Source organism: Pistacia vera, unplaced genomic scaffold (genome assembly GCF_008641045.1).
Source record: "Pistacia vera cultivar Batoury unplaced genomic scaffold, PisVer_v2 Contig21, whole genome shotgun sequence".
Classification (NCBI taxonomy): Eukaryota; Viridiplantae; Streptophyta; class Magnoliopsida; order Sapindales; family Anacardiaceae; genus Pistacia; species Pistacia vera.
The window spans coordinates 327,138-346,531 of NW_022196013.1; the positions used below are offsets into that span (position 1 = coordinate 327,138).

General features: G+C 33.3%; 1 protein-coding gene and 1 pseudogene across 1 annotated transcript; one reads left to right on the forward strand and one right to left on the reverse strand.

Moving 5' to 3' along the window:
• Nucleotides 1–6,864: 6,864 nt before the first annotated feature.
• On the reverse strand, nt 6,865–9,423 carry LOC116129201 (annotated as a pseudogene).
• A 4,714-nt stretch (nt 9,424–14,137) lies between these two features.
• Nucleotides 14,138–16,709, forward strand: LOC116129199 (pentatricopeptide repeat-containing protein At1g11290, chloroplastic-like). The gene has a single exon (XM_031414946.1). It carries the CDS (start codon nt 14,165–14,167, stop codon nt 16,592–16,594), a length of 2,430 nt encoding a protein of 809 aa, XP_031270806.1. The 5' UTR covers nt 14,138–14,164; the 3' UTR covers nt 16,595–16,709.
• The last annotated feature ends 2,685 nt before the right edge of the window (nt 16,710–19,394 follow it).

Genomic DNA, 19,394 nt, shown 5'->3' on the forward strand with positions numbered 1-19,394 from the left:
ATTGATAGAATTAGGGAATCTTTAGCTTGAATTACTGGTAGTAATAAAAGAAATACTGAATTCAAGAAGCTTGTATAAAATCAAATATGTCTCCTAGAACTTTTGCATTAGATATGCCTGTTAGATGGAATAGTACTTTTTAATGCTTGATTCATGTTTACCTTATGCTAATATAATTAGTTATTTTGTAGCAAATAATAGGTTTCATTATTTGGTAGAAAATGATTGGAAGATAGCTAAAGTATTTCATTCTTTTCTCAAACGTTTTTACCAATCCACTTTACAACTTTCTGGTGTGTATTATCCTACTAGTCCATTGGTATACATACAATTATAAAAATTTCCGAGTATTTACAAAAAAAAAGACAATGAAATTTTACATGCACTAATAAAGGCAATGAAAATTTTTTTTTTGAAATATTGGGAACCCATTCCTTTTCTTTTATGTTTGGTGCTATATTTGATCCAAAATTAAATTAGCACGTTTAGAAAATGGTTTTGACAATTTAAGTGAAAATTTACAAACCGAATCATATGCTCAAATAGGAGAGGTAAAAAATAGTCTTTTCGAAATATATTTCCAATATGAAAACAGGTATGAGAACCCGCAGTCGCAAAGAGGCAAAATATCCAGAGAAGTTGTATAAGAAGAACAACAAATGAAGACTTACACTCTTGGAATGCACTGAATAGGCCGAGAGGACCCAAATCCGAAGCACAACCTCCTCTTCAGAAGCACCACCACCAACACCAACAACACTAATATACTGTCCTCCATGGAGTCGCAGAGAATGAACTTCAACAATTTGGCAACCCCCGAAATGTTTTCAGCAGGCACTTTGATATCTTAGAGTATTGGAGACCAGCAATATATTTTCCGGTATTTCAAGACTTGCCTTGGATGTTTTCGCTGTTCCTGCTCAACCGTCTCATCCGAAAAAACATTTAGTGCAAGTGAAGGACTTTAAATGAAAGGAGACTAAACTTCCAAAAATGATTGAAGTCCCACATGTCTTCGAGATTGGAATGATCGCGCTATCAATCAATACGAGGTTATCGATAATACTTTAGTATATCATTTCAATTTTGTAATATAAATGATACAGATAAGGGAGGTCCTAGTGAACCACCCCAAAATTAGTTGTTTTGTAAAATGTAATTTGTAAATTAATTGTCAATTATTGCACTCTTTTTTCTTTACCAAGTTTTTCTCCCATTGGATTTTTCTTGGTGAGGTTTTTAATAGGCAATAATTGTTGTAATTTCTTATTTTATTTTTTGATAAATGAATAAGTCTTTTTTTCTTATATTACAATTTTATTGTATTAAAATTGAATTAATATTGAAATGTTACAAAAAAAAAAAAATTGAATTGAATTGAATTATTGATATTTGAAAAGTTAACTAAAAACAATTATATTTAATTATTTATTTGAAAAGTTAATTAAAAAAACAAAAAAAAAATAGGAAAATCGGGCTAACCCAGCCTGGACCGCCGCCTAACCCGACGGGTGGGGCGGTTAGACCCGGCCCCCAAACTTCGTAACCTGCCCAGGTTACTTTCCACCTTTACTTTTACAACCTACAGCAGGCAGCCAGTTAGGCCCGGCCCGCCAAACTTCGTAACCTGCCGGGTTACTTTTCCACCTTTACTTTTATCAACCTCCAATTATCCAAGAATCTCTCCACAATACGTAAACTTAAGGGTCAAGTAACTATCCATTTACACAAAAGCCCTATATAAGAAGGACAAATTTTTTCCCTATCTATAAGTCTTTTTGTTCACTTACAACTTTATGCTACTACTTTGTTTTATTATTTTCTTTATACTCTTTTAATCTCCATAAATTCCCTTATCATTTACTTATTGTGATATGTGACAATAAAGAATTATTACGTTTTGAGTGTTACAAAATTGACTTCTACAAAGATAAAAGGTTAATTTTACTCCATCATTAATTTCAAGATCTTGATCTGTAAGTCTAATTCTCTGTAACATAATGATTTATCATAGGGAGCACAAAAAGGATAGGTCCTAAGTCCTACAATTTGAGGTGGTAAGAACAAAATCCAATAATATCTTAATAGTAGGTCCAATGTTACAAGTTAGATTTTAGCTTCAAAGTTATAAAAATATGAAATTTTGTTGAAATATATTTATTTTTAACATCTAATGCAAGGAAAATTAGTATGAATTTTGAAAAAAAAAATTACAATGTTACAATTAAGTTAAAAGTTAAAAAAAAAAAAAATAGATAAGATAACTATAGATGTGAGTATATCTTGTCTTGTTGCATATATTTGATCACTATACAAGTCATATAAAATATACATGGTATAAGTCATATAATTTTGATGTATAAGGAGATTATTAATTTATATATCAAGTGGTATCTATTGGTGTGTTGGTGTGCGTTTTTTTTTTTTTAAATGTGTTATCTTATAAATTAGTGAATTATTAATTTATCACATTGGTCTCAAGCCGGGACGGGCTAAAATATTATTAATCGAGGTTTTAATAATTGTGTCTGTTTTATCGAGGTTTAACTGTATATTGAAGATAAGTTAGATAGTGGCTAATAACAAAAATTCCTCTATTGTTATAGAAATTACGAAATTCCCTTATTATGAATTTTCAGTGTTAAAACACGTAGAGGGGTAATTAGTAAATATTTATTGACCATCATGTTATAATTTCAAAACGGTATATTAACAAATTACTAACGGCTTATGAATTTTCTTATATCTAGATTTAGGGGAAATTTGTTATATATTAAACCTTAAGGGTCGAGAAAAACCTTTTATTTTTTTTTTGTTTTTACTTGAATTATATATTTATGAGAGGGAATAAAATTAAAACTAAGGTGGTGTGTCATGTGAACAGTGATATATGAAGCGGGGATGGATTTTGCCAACGAGCTTGAGACTTCTATTTATGGATATTATTCGTTTAATGATATTCTTCACATTAATCAACTAAATTAAATAGACAAAAAAATAGAAAAAAAGAAAACTCATTATTGAGCAATAGTGTATTTAAATTTATAATGAATAATTCTTATTTATTATCTTTTAGTGTAATTACAATAAACTTTCTCAGAAAATAATTTAATTTTATCGGATTTGGCCATAATACAATCTGCAAAACTATTATATATAATATATATTATAATATATATATATATATATATATATATATATAATATGTCGTTACGTTTTTTATTTACAATTCACATTACCAAATTATAAGTTTCATGTTAATGTATAATGTAATTACAGTATGTATCGTAAACAACCCATATTTTTACACCTTTGAAGCCGTTTTTTAATACTATATGAAATTGTTAAGTGTTGATAAAATTAACTATATATGAATTTTTCAAGGTCAAATTCAAATCTCACATCAAAAATTAAGCTTGGATAATTCTTAGTTTGGGTCTCCACACAACTAGGTAGATGTTTTGGTAAAGACTGTTACAATAAAAACTCAAAAAAAAAAAAAAAAAACAATTTTCCTTGAAACTCAGACGATATTTATTTGATTGAACAGAACTCTAGATGTTGCCTTACTTGCCATTAACAAAACTTAATCATGAGAGTATATTGAATATTAACGAAGATCATATTATTTCCAAAAGAAATTAGCATAACAAGTATAATATTGGTTACTATCATATATAAATTTTTTATAATTATATTTCTTATAAATATATAAATTTTATGATTTTTTTTTTTTAATTTTTAAAGGGAGATCTATGAATATTTATATTTTGATGAGGATAATAATAAGATATAATTGAATATTGATGAAGAAATTGATTTTAACCTTTTTCCATTAAATAAGTTCAAGAGATATCTTCAAACTTGTTTTTTTATTTAAAATTAAAAAAAAAAATCATGAAACATATGCTTAAATAGAAAATTAATGATAACTATTAGTAGGTCGTTAAGAAACATTGGCCCATACTTTAATGATATATAATTTTTCATTAACTAATTATCCGTGATAGATTTTATTTCATTTTCCACTTTGTTTAGAAAGTATTAAAACCATCAATTTTTTTCAAAAAAATCCCTTTACCTTTTTCAAAAGATATTTAGCATTCTAAAAATGCAGATGACTTAAATACTAAGCGATCTCAATGAGAGAAAAAAAACTCATCGACATATTATTATATAATATAAATCTTCATAACATTAATATATTTAAAAAAATAAAGTCTCTATGTATCATATTATCTAATAATTAATTTTTTAATTATATATTTATTCAGGTTGTATTTGATAATTTAAAGTATATCTTTTACCATGTGAAGTTTTAAATTTAGTAATCATTTATTCTTTTAAAATATGTAACACATATCAAACGATGTTGTGACATATGTTTGATTTTAAAATTACTTCAGTTTGTTCTGCATATGTGAACAAAATATTTAAAATTATAATAATTTAAAATAATTTCGTTTTTAAGATAAATTTCCCTGTTATAACAGCTTTGAAATTCATAATCTCGCGCGCTTCACAAAAATATCCACAACTGAAATGCCAAAGAACAGAAACTCAAAATCTTCAGCTGCAAACACCAATCGGTTAAGCTCGCCGTCGCCATTTCTCTTCTCCGATCAAAGCTGCGCCCATAATCAAAATCAAAACACTCAACATTTTTCTGAATCTGATGCTCTTCGCTGGAAGCGGAAGGAATTCACTTATCTCCGTAACCAAACAGATCCTAATTTTGTTGAATTTGAGGGGAAAGAGCCGAAGCAAAGCGCATCAGGCTGAGAGAGGATCTAAGAGAACTAAGTTAGTTCTGAAATTTATCAATTTCTTTTTTTTTCTGTTTTGAAAATTCATTGATTTTTTTACTTAATTGTTTGATTTTGGATCTAGATTCTTCGCATACGATTTGTTTCCGCAATCAGCTTCTTGTAAGTGCTATTTCTGATAATTTTAGGAAATTAAGCCCTAAGGTCGACGGAGATGCCTCTCATTGTCAGTTCAACGACGTGCTTCCGCCGCAGATTTCTCAGACAATGTCATTTTTATTGATTCTCTTATTGTTGCTTTGGTGATAATCATCAACTACCATTGCTGTTGTTAAAATGTTTGTTAATTTTGCAGTGATACTGAAGGAAAGGAGCAGAAGAACAGGCGATTCCACTCAGCGACGACGTTTTACCGGTAGATTATGGAAAAATGCAGTTCTATTTTGAAGTTCATTACTTAATATATAGTTAATATTTTGCTAATTTTAATTTACATTGGAGCGATAAATTAAAATGTAAGTTTATAACATATTACAAGTTTGATAGTTAAATATTATAGTTCTACATTCAATTTTATGATGTTATATTTTAATGTCAAAATGAGGAACTTATGACATTCTAGAGTAACTAAGTTAGATTTTGCTTTGTTGATTGCTGCTGGGGAATTTCTTTGACATTATGTTTCTGAATTCATGAATATTTAAGAGCAACAATGGTGTTTAGTATAAACCTGTTTGACATAAATTTTTGTTACAAATACAGAGTTGAGCTATGAAGATCAGGTGGAGCAGCTTAGGGCCTCTGTTGATTTTCTTGTGGAACTTTGCGACACTGTTTCTCCGGTAAGAGGGACGTACTGAAATTTTCCAATGTGCTCTACATCATCACTGCTGTGTTGTATTCACATATGTTGGGTGCCTTATAATTTTTGCTGGCAAAAGAGGGCAATTTTTCAAATTGGTCTCACCAAGCTGTGGACTTCATTTTAGATGAGGTGCTGACATGAGATACCTGTAAATTGTGTAAGAACTTGTATCAGTATAATGCAGTTAAATTGAAGTCAACTTTTAATATCTTAAAATTATATTTGACACCCTTGGCTTGGATAGATCATTTTGGCTATTAGAAAAGAGTAGACAGAAGAGATTTTAATGAACCCATTAGTTTTGCTTTGTTCTTTAATGAGTGAACAAAAACCATCTTTTCAAATCACATATCTTGTGGTGTTGGTTGTTAGACCCAGAGTAGTTAGGATATGCAGTTTTGTTGAGTGTTAAAGGTGTCTTTGTTTAAATTCCTATTGTTAATTGATAGCATTTTGCTGAGTCTAGCTCTAGTTTCTTGCTTTTCACATTGACAGGGTCGCAATTGTACATAGTATTAAGGGTTCATATTGCATATCTGCATGCGTGAGAGCCGAACAGCACATTGCAGCCGGCTGGGTTGGGTTTGGAGGTGTCACAGACAGGCTTGCACCCCATCAAACCAGCAGCTGGCATATTGCATATGGTTTGAGCATCGGTAGATATGGCTGCCATCAGTACAGCCAAGGCGAAGAGCTTGTTGTTGGAGCTCACCCACATCTCTCTTTTGGTGAAAATATTCATTCTGGGTTATGGATCTTGGGAGATTAGTCAGTTTCGTGTTTATTTAGGGGAAGAATGTCGGGTAGTCCGTAAATGAGCATTTATTGATTGGTGACCAATAAATGTTCTGTTGTCTAATAAAGAAATGTTTTAAAGTTTGTCACCTTGACCGGAATCGCTCCGAAGAAATTGTTTTTGGAAAGGTCTGTACTTTCTTACAAAATTAAGAATAGTGCTATATTCATTCATTTCCCCTTTCATCACACAAGGCTTGCATCCTCAACAAATTACTTACCCATATAACTGCTACCAAATTCGAAAACATTGCTCGTAGCATTCTCCATGACCATGGCACTGAAATTATTGAAACATCTTAGATCCAAAGAAATTTGTTCGAAAGATTGCGATCATTAAAACATGAAGGTATAATTGGTAGCAGACCTGATAGCCTATTTGATTGCAAGTAAGCCTTCGAAAACTAACACTTTTATTACATCTCTATTACTCAACAAGTTCTTCACTTTTGTTACATGCACAAAACATAAATACTCTACATACCTAGAAAAAAAAAATGTATAACATTATCATAAAAGTACATACGGTCTCTCAAAAACATAATATCTACACATTAATAATTAATATTGTAGATATTAGACACTATGACATTGTTCATCACCATTTGAACCATTAGTATCTCTCCGTGCTATTGTTAATTTTATGAAATAGACTGTTATCTTTTTTACAAGACGAATGGTGTGACTCAGAAGAAGAATCCCCATCACGCCCATCCATACAAATAATACCATCACTGTAGCAGATACGTCCCCAATGACTGGTTCATTCGGGCCTGTAATAAAACTTAGCGAGAAGAGATAAGCAATTGTTAATGCCGAAATTGCAACCCACAGGATCACCATCAAAATCCATGTAAACAACCTGCGTTTACAAAATGGCAAACCACTCACGAGCAGTAAAATGATGCAAAGAGACGCAACAAACCCTATGGTACTGGAAGTGAAACAAATTAAACAAAGTAGAAGAGTAAAATAATGATGTATCTGCCATTATTGACTCCCCTGCCTCGTGATTTGGTTCAGATGTGGGGGCACCATCTTGGACTTGTTTAGTGTCTTGCCATACACCACCAGGAGGGTTCAGACCAGTTTGAAATGTTACAGTAGCTATTAGTGATGCTACCACCATCAAGGCATTATTCATTTCTTTCAACCAATCATCTTTCTTCTCAACGGACTTTTCTATACGGTTACCTTGAGGGCGCAACATATTAATTTGATTATTGTCATGAGATGTTAAGGTTCTAGTTTGTTTGGAGCCAAGTTCATGCGTCGATGCGGCAATGTCTTTTGCAGAAATAGGTCCCCCACGTCTAAGCAACTCCGCAATTTCATAATCTTTTAGATCTCTTGTGCTTTGTTTTAAAATATCCAAAGCTGTAAAACCACTTTTATTAAGAGCATTCACTTCTATTACATTATTAGTAGTCAAAAACTGTATTGCCTGCACATTAAATTGTTGCTTAGTATATATATTATGAGACACAAAACGAATTTATTTGCATTAACAAATCCAAAAGGATTATATACTATAATATATATATATATATATATATATAAATATCATATAATATATATAGAGAGAGAGAGAGAGAGAGAGAGAGAGAGAGAGAGAGAGAGAGAGAGAGAGATTGGCATCATGATTGAATACATTTAGGGGTTAGAATTAGTGGTTGAGTAATACTATACTGACAAACACTTTTTACTAACTACTAACTTTCTTTCACAAACACAACGTGTTAGTTCGCAATTTGTCAACTTGTAATAGTCTTGTTTGCCCAACAATGGGTCCTGTCTAACCAAATGCGAGCTGTCACATTGCGTTTGTAAAAGAAGTTAATGAGAAGTGTTTGTCAGCCTATCTTTATTTTTAGTGGTTTTCTTATGATATTTTTATATAAAAAAAAAAGAAAAAAAAAATAAGCCTTTCTCATTGATGTTCTATGTAAGAGAGTTTTCATAATTGTATGAAGTACTCGTTAATAAGGGTGAGCATAAAATTTGGGTTGATCAGAACCATAGGGTACCTAGAATTGGAATCTACCGGAAATGTTCCAATTACAGTACTAGTTCAGTTCCTAAATCTCAGGAATCGGTATCGTGCAGTTTCGGTTCCGATTCTTGAGATTTGAGCTGGGCTGGACCTACTCACCCTTACTCGTGCATATGCTTGTTGAGGCTGTTGTCTTTCTTGGCTCAATTTTAGAGTTTCTTATGTGTGCTTAGCTTTACATGGAATCAATTGAGAGTAAGTTTGGCGCTTCTAAGGAGAAAATCTAATTCTAACACTGGCCAATTTACACAGATATATATAAGCAAAAATACATTAATTAATTATTAATTTAGTCCTACTCTTCATACGTACCTCCACTTGTTTACATGCCACCGCCAGATGCAATATAGTGTTGCCATCGTCATGCTTAGAATTCACAAACTCATGATCACTCATTTGCTCCATCAAGAATTTCATTGCCTCCAACTGGTCAAATCTCACGCAGGCATGTAAAACCGTTTCACCTCGTTCCATCAACATTCAAGCCGCATTAGGTCTCACTTTAACCAACTCTTTTAAGACACTAACATGACCCTTGATGACAGCAATATGTACTGGGTTTTTTCCGTCACGATCACGAGCAAAGCACATTTCAGGGTTAACCGATACCAATTTTTTAACTATATCTAAGTACCCTTTTGAAGTTGCTAAGTGAAGCGGTGATGATTTACGGGAATCAAGCTCTCCGGCAAGCTCAGGCTTTCGACCAAGAAGTTCCTGCACAAATTCTGCATGGCCAAGCATGGAAGCTATGTGCAAAGGTGTCTCTCCGTAACAGCTCACAGTAATTCTATCAAGAATTAGAGCATCCTCTTGAAGCAAATTAAGCAAGGAAATTATATTCCCCTCTACTGCTGCTTCATTGATTCTTCTTTCCATTTTTTTTTTTGCGAGAATGATTCACAAAATTAATTTGCCTTTAGTGATTTATAATACCCCTGAACAATGCAAATGAACAATGCGCGAAAAAAATATCTTTGGCTGTGTATTTGTGTGGTTTAAAATCCTTGAAGAATATTTATATAGTGAAGACAACTAATGACGTATCTAGTATGTGTATGCATGTATGCGTAGCAATTCTAAATAAACTCACTCATATTAATGATAATAAATAATATTTTTCTTCTTTATGTTTATTAATATATCTAATGAATATTTTTAAAGAATATTATATCATAAAATCTTAGAATAATAGTGACATTAACATATATCTATATATATATAATACTAGACCATCTTGTATATTATCTTATTATGATGATTGATAATTATAGATACGAGAATTACAAAATACTGAGTTTATTATTTAAGAATCGAGTTTTTTCTTTCAAATCACTTTATCTATGTTAAAAATACAAATGTATAAAATAAAAAAAATAAAAACAAACAAAAAATATATGTTCTATTTATATTGATATTTACTAATAATATTTGCTTGATTTAAAGTTATATATTATATAAAAAAATAATAAATAAATGCTTTCACATAGTGATTGTTGGAAAGCTTGCAAAAAAGAAAGCAACCGATTAAACTTTTACAAAGAATTCTCTTTAATAAAGTTAGCACTTTATTTTATTCACAAGATAATTAAGAATACTGTCTGCGACTTTTGTTAGAATATTTGGCTCCACCAATGCAATAATTATACCCCAAATGAAAGTTAAAGAACCAAATTCTATTCCCCTCACCATTTTAATTCACTTTTTTAGAATACTGCCTGCAACTTTTGTTGGAATATTTGGCTCCACCAATGCAATAATTCTACCCCGAATGAAATTTAAAGAACCATTTTTTAATTTATTTTTGGGAAAATTCTTTGGATGACTTTTTGGAATATATCGGCAGCCATGATTTTGGAACAATTTTATAATTCGATAGCCATTTGTGGAATTTTTTTTTTTTTTCTTATTTGATTTTTGAAGGTTTCGGCAGCCATGATTTTGACTATTGCTTGATAGGTATGATGTGGGTATTTTTTTTTCTTCTGCTTCTTTGTGTCAAATCTTGAACTCGTGCCCTCAAGGTATGGCTTTATTTGACATTGTTTGGTGGGGGATCTGAATGTCGGGAGGTATCAAAGGCTTGTAAGGTGGTTTGGTATTCTTTGTTTTGTTTGTTGGAAGTTTCAAAGGTTTTTTTTTTTTTTGGCTGTCTTTACACAGCCTTCGAGCCATGTACAAGTGTGCAAAATATCTTATTTTGTAAAATAATAATAATAATAAAAACTTATTTTGGCAAGAAAATAAAATAGAAAAAAAGAAAGTGATTTTGTTTGGTAAATGATGGAATTCTGAATCAGCATCAGGATTTAGTGTGATCAAGATCAGAATATTAGTAACAAAATATTGTTTCCATTTATGTGTTGATTGTGTAATTATTTGTATCCTTACAGATCGCATTCTTCATGTATAAATTATAACATTGATACAATGAAAATACAACAGAAGCACTTTTACAGAAATTGTTCTCCATTTACATTGCTTTATTTCTCTTAGGCATTTTCTACAACTTGTTGCTACTCTTGCCTCTGTTATTTCTTCCTGGCAGTCTTAGATAGTCTCACTACTACTTTTGCCACTTCTTCTTCAGATTGTAACATGGCATCAGAGTAGGTATTCTAGCAAATCTTTCCTCATTGCTCAACTCTCCTTAGTCCAATCTCGTCCACTTTTGTTGCTTCACCTGCAAAACAGAAATCCGGCTTTGTTCCTCTTCTTTGCCAAACCAAAAATGGAACCCAGCACACCAACTACAGGCCTAGACTCAACCAACCCACTCAACACTCAGCTCAACCCAAAAGCCCAAATAAGCCCTAATACACAAATGGACCCAAATAAACCAAATATCCCAATAGGTCCACAAACCCAAACCTGTGACGGATCTAGGATTTTTGTGTGGGGGGGGGGTTGGGCGAGGGTGTCTTCACGGCTCCATCATTTGTCAAACAACTAGTGAAATCTTTAAAAAAATACCAAACTTTAAGCAAAATAATAATAATAATAATAAATAATACAATATCAAGAACATGAGAGAAAAGAATACAATAACATAATACTTTTCTGCTTGAATAAATTTATGAGAAGCAAAATTTTGAGTAAATGTGTTGAGTAAACCTTAAGCAAAACTATTTTTTTTTTTTAGCTTTTAAAGATTATAATATAAATTTTCATGAGTTTGATCACACATAGCTAAGCTAAAGTCAACCAAAACTTAAGTCAAGATAATTAATTAGTAATATAATTAATTTCAGCTACCTTATAAATAATTTCCATTAAATCAAGATAATTAACATTTGATTAAGCCATAAAATAAAAAAATAATTAATCAAAAAATACAAAACAAAGGAACAAAAGATACAATAAAGCTACGGACACTGGCATTTTTGCACCGAAAATGTGTACCGGCCTACGTGTCCCCTGACTCACACCAGCAATTCAGACGCGTTATTAAATATTTTTCTAGTGAACGGTCGTCCATCAAATATAGATGATCGTTCACTTACATGGACTCCCGTCCATATTATACGAACGGGGGTCCATTTACTATGGACGGGTATCCCCATTTAAAGGACCCTCTTCCATAAGTAAAATAGAATAAAATGTTTTTATAAAAATTAGGGACGGCCGTTCATAGGTTATGGATTGGTGTCCCTAAATATTGACGGGCGTTTATATTTTAATGGATGCCTGTCCATTAACAATTTTTTTTTAAAAAATTAAAAAACATTTAGAGACAGCCGTCCATTAATTTTGGACGGACGCCCGCAAATAAGGGACGTCCATTCTTAACCAAAATATGAAAATAAAAAAAAAATAAAAAAACTCCGCAAATGGATATAGCTTTCTTGGTTTACTATAGAGCTTCTTTTCTCTGCCAGGAAGCCAAAACTAACTAGCGCCGGATCCGCATTCTGTTTATGATTTGTGGTGAATATTATTATCTTCTCTTCTCCACAGCATGACCATAGACCATCAGTGAAATTTAACAACCCTGAAAGTGAACCCTTCCATTCTCTTCTCCATCGTCATATAGCGACTCCATGTGCTTTTTTGACGGGTGTGAATTTGATCTTTTCTTTGACATTCTGTCCGCTCTTAGATCAACCAACCAGTCTATATCCTCGATTACAATGATTGAACGGTTTGTAGTTTGTATAAGCAATGCTCTCAGCTCTGAATTGTCTGTAACTTTGGTGAGCTCAAGATCATATACGTCATAGCAAAGGTAGTTTAATTTTCTAGATCCTGGCACCTTATAAAGCAAATAACCACGTTTCCAAGGGCGTCCAACTCTGTGGTAAAACTCTTTGCCATTAGAAAGCGATCGTCCATTATCTGCTTCTTGAGTTCAGGTTCAAGTGCTAAGGTTTGCAAAGTATAAGGGTGACGAAATGGAACAGAAACCCACCCTGACTCGTACGGGGCATGGCCATTGTTAGTAATGAGTCTTCTCTCACGAGAGACACGCTCAAAGTCTTCAGCACGTGAAGTAACGTGATGAAGATAGGGAGATAAAAGGGTTTGGCGAATACTATTTTATCAGCTATGGCGCTTGATTATCCACCCGAGAAACTGCATGTTTATCTTTCAGACGATGGAGGTGCTTCAATAACTTTGACTGGCATGAAGGAAGCTTTTAAGGTTGCAAGGTCTTGGCTTCCATTTTGTAAGAAGTATGGAATCAAAACTATATGCCCAAAAGTATGGAATATCAGTATGCTGATTCTGGAAGGGCTGAGTTCATGGAAGAAAAGNCATTGATAATGTTATTGTATGATACTTTTGTCCACATAACCATTTTTTTTTTTTTTAATTAACATAGACATAATATTTTAGACAGTGGCTATTTACATTCAAAAATATGCTCTACAACTTATTTTGCTAAATATACATCATACTAAAATCTAGGGAATATTTTTTTAAATCACATTTTAACAAATTTATTGGTTTTTATTAGGGGTAATCATAGGTAAAGGGTAGACTCGAAACTGGCAGGTGCTCGGATTGCTAATTCTGGGTAGGAATTGAAACTGACCCTCATAGGGTAGGTTTCAATTCTAGAAATTTGGAATCTAGAACTCCCCATTTTGGTTACAATTCCTACAGTGTAAGAACCGGGAACCAGAATCAGAACCTACATTCGGGTACCCTACTGAGAACTGGTTTAGGAAACGAGGGTGAATGTGTGAACTTTATGAACTATTAGGGGTGTATATAATTTTTTTAATTAATAGGGGGTAATTAATTTTACAAGGTACCTCGGAAAGGAATCGAAACTTGCATTTTAGGTTCCAGTTCCGGTTCCTAACAATTCCGACGGATACCCGAAACTATTCACCCTTATACTTTTTATTGTGTTTTTTGTTCAGTTAATTATTAATTTATCGATTTTATTACTAATATTTTTTTTTGAATATACACTTTTAAAAAAAAAATGGCTTATGGGTGTAAATAATCACACCATTTTCTAGATTTCCTTAAAAAATTAAGAAAAGAAAATACGATGATACGAATATGATTATATAGGATAAATAAAAAATTTAAAATCACTCCAATTAGCCCAGTAAGATTACCGTCCCGGTACTGTAGCCACTCCCTTGTTGTAGTCGTTAAGTTCGTTACTCCATTAAATCTCAAAAAATTTCGTGAACTCTACAGTGTAGAGAGGAGTAGCTCTCCACAGAGATGTTGAGCTCACAGCTCTCAGTCTTCTCACCACCACGGCCCACAAACTCGCCGCCACCAATTCCCCACACTCTTTCCCAAAGAACCCACATTCCCTCTCACGTCTACACTCACCCGGCCGCTCTCCTCCTCGAGCTCTGCACTTCCCCAATAGAGCTCCGCCAAATCCTCCCTCTCATCCTCAAAAACGGCCTCTACAAAGAGCACTTGTTCCAGACCAAGCTCGTTAGCTTGTTCTGCAACTACAATAGCCTCACCGAAGCCGCCCGCGCTTTTGAACCCATTCCGTGTAAATTGGATGCCCTTTATCACACTTTGCTTAAAGGGTATGCAAAGTTTTCATCTTTGGATGAGGCTGTAGCGTTTTTTGTGAGGATGAGGGAAGATAATGTTGAGCCTGTTGTGTATAACTTTACTTATTTGTTGAAGGTGTGTGGCGATAAGGGAGAGATTCGGAGGGGGAAGGAGATTCATGGGCAGTTGATTGTTAATGGGTTTTCGGAGAATTTGTTTGCTATGACTGGGGTTGTTAATATGTATGCGAAATGTGGGCGGATTTATGAAGCGTATAAGATGTTTGATAGAATGCCTGAGAGAGATTTGGTGTCTTGGAATACGATTATTTCTGGGTATGCGCAAAATGGGTTGGCGGGGAAGGCGTTGGAGTTGGTCGTTCGGATGAATGAGGAAGGTCGAAGAGGTGATTTGGTAACGATTGTGTCAATTTTGCCCGCTGTTGCGAATATGGGGGCTTTGAGAATTGGGAAGGCTGTTCATGGGTATGCTGTGAGGGCTGGGTTTGAGTCGCTTGTGAATGTTGCTACTGCATTGGTTGATATGTATTCAAAATGTGGGTGTGTTGGGACTGCGCGATTGATTTTTGATGGGATGAAGAGTAGGAATGTTGTTTCGTGGAATTCGATGATTTCTGGGTATATAGAAGGTGGAAATGCGGAAGAAGCGATGGTAATTTTTCTGAAGATGTTGGATGAAGGAGTCGAACCAACTAATGTTACTATAATGGAAGCCCTACATGCTTGTGCCGATTTGGGTGATTTGGAGCGAGGAATGTTTGTTCATAAGTTGTTAGATCAGTTCAAACTTGGAACAGATGTTTCTGTGATGAATTCCTTGATTTCAATGTACTCCAAGTCTAAGAGAGTTGATATAGCTGCTGATATATTTAGAAAATTGAAGGGTAAAACACTGGTCTCTTGGAATGCTATTATATTAGGTTATGCGCAAAATGGTCGTGTAAATGAGGCTTTAAATTACTTCTGTGAGATGCAATCACACAATGTAAAACCAGATTCATTTACGATGGTGAGTGTAATCCCAGCTCTGGCAGAGCTATCAATTACACGCCATGCAAAATGGATTCACGGACTTGTTATAAGAAGTTGTTTTGACAAGAATGTTTTTGTGACAACTGCTCTTGTTGACATGTATGCAAAATGTGGAGCAATTGGCACTGCAAGAAAGCTTTTTGACATGATGAGTCAAAGGCATGTAACGACATGGAACGCCATGATAGATGGATATGGCACTAATGGACTTGGAAAAGAGGCTGCAGAACTTTTCAATGAAATGCGAAAGGGTGTCATCAAACCCAATGATGTTACATTTCTATGTGTCATCTCGGCTTGCAGCCACTCTGGTTTGGTTGAGGAGGGACTTAGCTACTTTACCAGCATGAAGGAAGATTATGGCATAGAGCCTGCAATGGATCACTATGGTGCCATGGTTGATCTTCTTGGTCGAGCTGGCAGACTTAACGAGGCTTGGGATTTCATTCAAAAGATGCCATTTGAGCCAGGTATTACTGTGTATGGTGCAATGTTGGGTGCTTGCAAGATTCATAAAAATGTTGAGTTAGGTGAACAGGCAGCAGACAGACTGTTTGAATTGAACCCCGACGAGGGTGGGTACCATGTATTGCTGGCTAACATATACGCTGCAGCTTCAATGTGGGACAAAGTGGCCAAAGTGAGAACTGTCATGGAGAAGCAAGGGCTTCAGAAAACTCCAGGCTGCAGTTTAGTTGAATTGAGAAATGAGGTTCACAGTTTCTATTCTGGTAGCACAAGTCATCCCGAATCAAAAAGAATATACGCTTTCCTTGAGACACTCGTAGATGAAATCAAAGCAGCCGGTTATGTGCCTGATACCAACTCAATTCATGATGTGGAAAACGATGTTCAGGAGCAGTTGCTCAGTAGCCACAGTGAGAAGCTGGCTATTGCATTCGGACTTCTAAATACCAAACCAGGTTCAACGATACACATTAGGAAAAATTTGCGAGTTTGTGGGGACTGTCACAATGCAACCAAGTACATTTCACTTGTAACTGGACGATATATAATAGTGCGCGATATGCACCGGTTCCACCATTTTAAGAACGGGGTCTGCTCTTGTGGGGATTACTGGTGATTTTGCCCTGAGATAATTCTTGATTGTAGGCTTCTCTATAGTGGTCTTGAGTGTAGATACACCACGTTCTTGATAAATTTATGTCCATATTCTCAATCCTATTCTCCAAATAATATTTAGCACATTATTCCAGAAATATTACCTTATTTTTTTAATTACTTTTAGTCCCCACAAGATTATTAATTTCATTAAATACCCCCTGAAAAAAAGTTTAAAAATTAACAAAAACATCCCTGTGACCCATACTTGTCAGATTCCGACAACCACCGTCGGTGGTAGTCGGAATCTACCACAACAGTGAATTACCGATCGGAAATGGTTGGTAATTCACCGATCTAGCTTCTGGTCGTCGCAAAGAAATGGCCGTCGTTATCGGTCAATAATGGCCAAGATGACGACCTCGTTTTGGCCTTTTCTGACCGTCGCAACCATAGCAGGCCGTAGATCTGGCCTTTTTCGACCAGATCCGTGGTGGATCTGGCCGGAAAAAGCCATAACGACGCGTTACGACACAAATCCAACCGGTCTGTGTCGTAACGCGATTTTTCGGCCAGATTCCGACGATGGTGGCCGGAATCTGGCACTGCAGGTGGTAGGGGTATTTTTGTCATTTTATATATTAGGGTGTTTAATTAAATTTGTAAACCTAAGGGCTTTTTTTTATAAATTTTTAAATTTTACCTCGTAATACTTCCCTATTTAACTACCCAATATTATTCCTAAAATCTTATCCAAAATAATAAATCAAACGCACCATTTGTTATTATTATTCGAATACATATAATACGCATGACGTCAGGACGTCATGAAAAACCCCAATCTTGACGAAGTTGGAAACCTCACTATAGATGTCAATTGTGGTGAGGTTAGATTAAACCCCACAATGACAAGATTAGTCAAAATGCCACTTTGGTTGGCTAAGCCAAAGATAACTATAATTTCAAAGAGAAAGAGAAATCAAATGTTTAACTCAAGATATATTTAATAATATTCAAAGATGTTTACAAAAGATAAAATAAGACTTTATTTATAACTTCAAGTGAAAAGTTGAAGTCTATCTCTTTCATGTGAGATAAAACAAAAGTTAATATAATAATATATATATATATATATTTTTCTATTGTTGTGTGTGTGTGTGTGTGTGTGTGTGTGTGTGTGTGTGTTAATGAGACATTATAATATATATGGTATAGTTTATTTATAATTTATTATAATACATTATATATTATACATTATACATTATACATAATATGCAACTATCCCTAATCATAATATTATATGTTAATACTTATTACTTAATACAATAATACATAATATTGTATTGTTAATATATAATATATTTATATATATATGCATAATGTATCATAATTATCATTTTGATAATTTGATTCATTATAATCATTAATCAGGGGCAGGCCCATTACTTGTTGAGGGTGGACATTTTAACAAAAAAAATACTAATGTGTACAATTTTTAGATTTTGGCCTACCCTAGCAGAAATATTAATGGACAAAAATATTAATGTATAATTAGTTTTTATTTTGGCCCACCCTAACAGAAATTTATGGATCCGCCATTGATTATAATAAATCCATAAATCATTATAAATAAAGTCCTTGTGGACCTTGTCCTTCATTTAAATTAAATGATTAAATCATTATTTCAAATTTTCAATTCCATACTTCCATTATGTAATTACCATTTGCCCTTGTTATATTTTTATAATAACAGTTTTGCCCTTCATTTATAAAACAAATTATGCCCAACTCGATCCACAACTCAAATCAACTCACGATGGAATAATGGATTCAAAGTTTGAAAGTTGAAACCCTAAATCCCTTATCTAGTTAAAACACTGCCGCCTGGTCCACCTCTTCATCGGAATAGCATTGCCTCTTCGCCGATTCCGACCTTCACAATTCATCGGTGGCTCTTCGCCTCTTCGCCTCTTCTTTCTTTGTGCCCTTTGCGTCAAGATTCAAGAAAAAGAGGTTTGTTNAAAAAAAAAAAGATAATAATAAAGAATACTAATTAGAAATAAATATCTCTAAAAAATTCACTGATCTAAATTGTTGTCTTCATCAGTTGATCTTCATTTCAAGTTCATCAAACATAATTTGAGTCTGAAGCCACATTTGTGTATGTTGTTTATAATATAAAATTAGAGTTAATGAATATTTATCAAATTATCCTTGCACCGTTTATTTTGACACCTAAAATTTCATACTGTTTATTTCAGAATCCTTAGAGAAATCTTGTTATTAAATCATAAAGTGAAGTCATTAACTCTATAAACAATTACACTTCTAAGAATATCTCATATTTAAAAAGTATTTTCGTATAAATAAAAAATATTTTCATTAATTTCTAAATATAAAAAATAAAATTTTATTCAAATCCAATAAACTCTCTAGATGTAGAGAATCAATGCATAGAAAGAGACTTAGTAGGAGAGAGAATTAATAAATAAAATGTATAAAAACTTATAATTTATTAATTAAAATTAAGATAGAGAGTGAAATTTGACTCTCTAGACGTGAACAGTCAAACTCACTTTTTAATTTATATTTAAAGAATAAAAAGTTTGTTAGATTCTTATTTTTATGGATAAACTCTTTATAATAAAGAGTTTGAATCATATAAAAAGTTATTTAAAAATATTATAATAAGAGATATAATACTTACTTATTAAATTCGACATCAATGTGTAACGAAGTACAATTGAATATGTAATCGGTCGATGTTGAAAATGTCTTCAGGACATACGGTATAATAACTAATAAGTTTCCTAAGAAAGCAC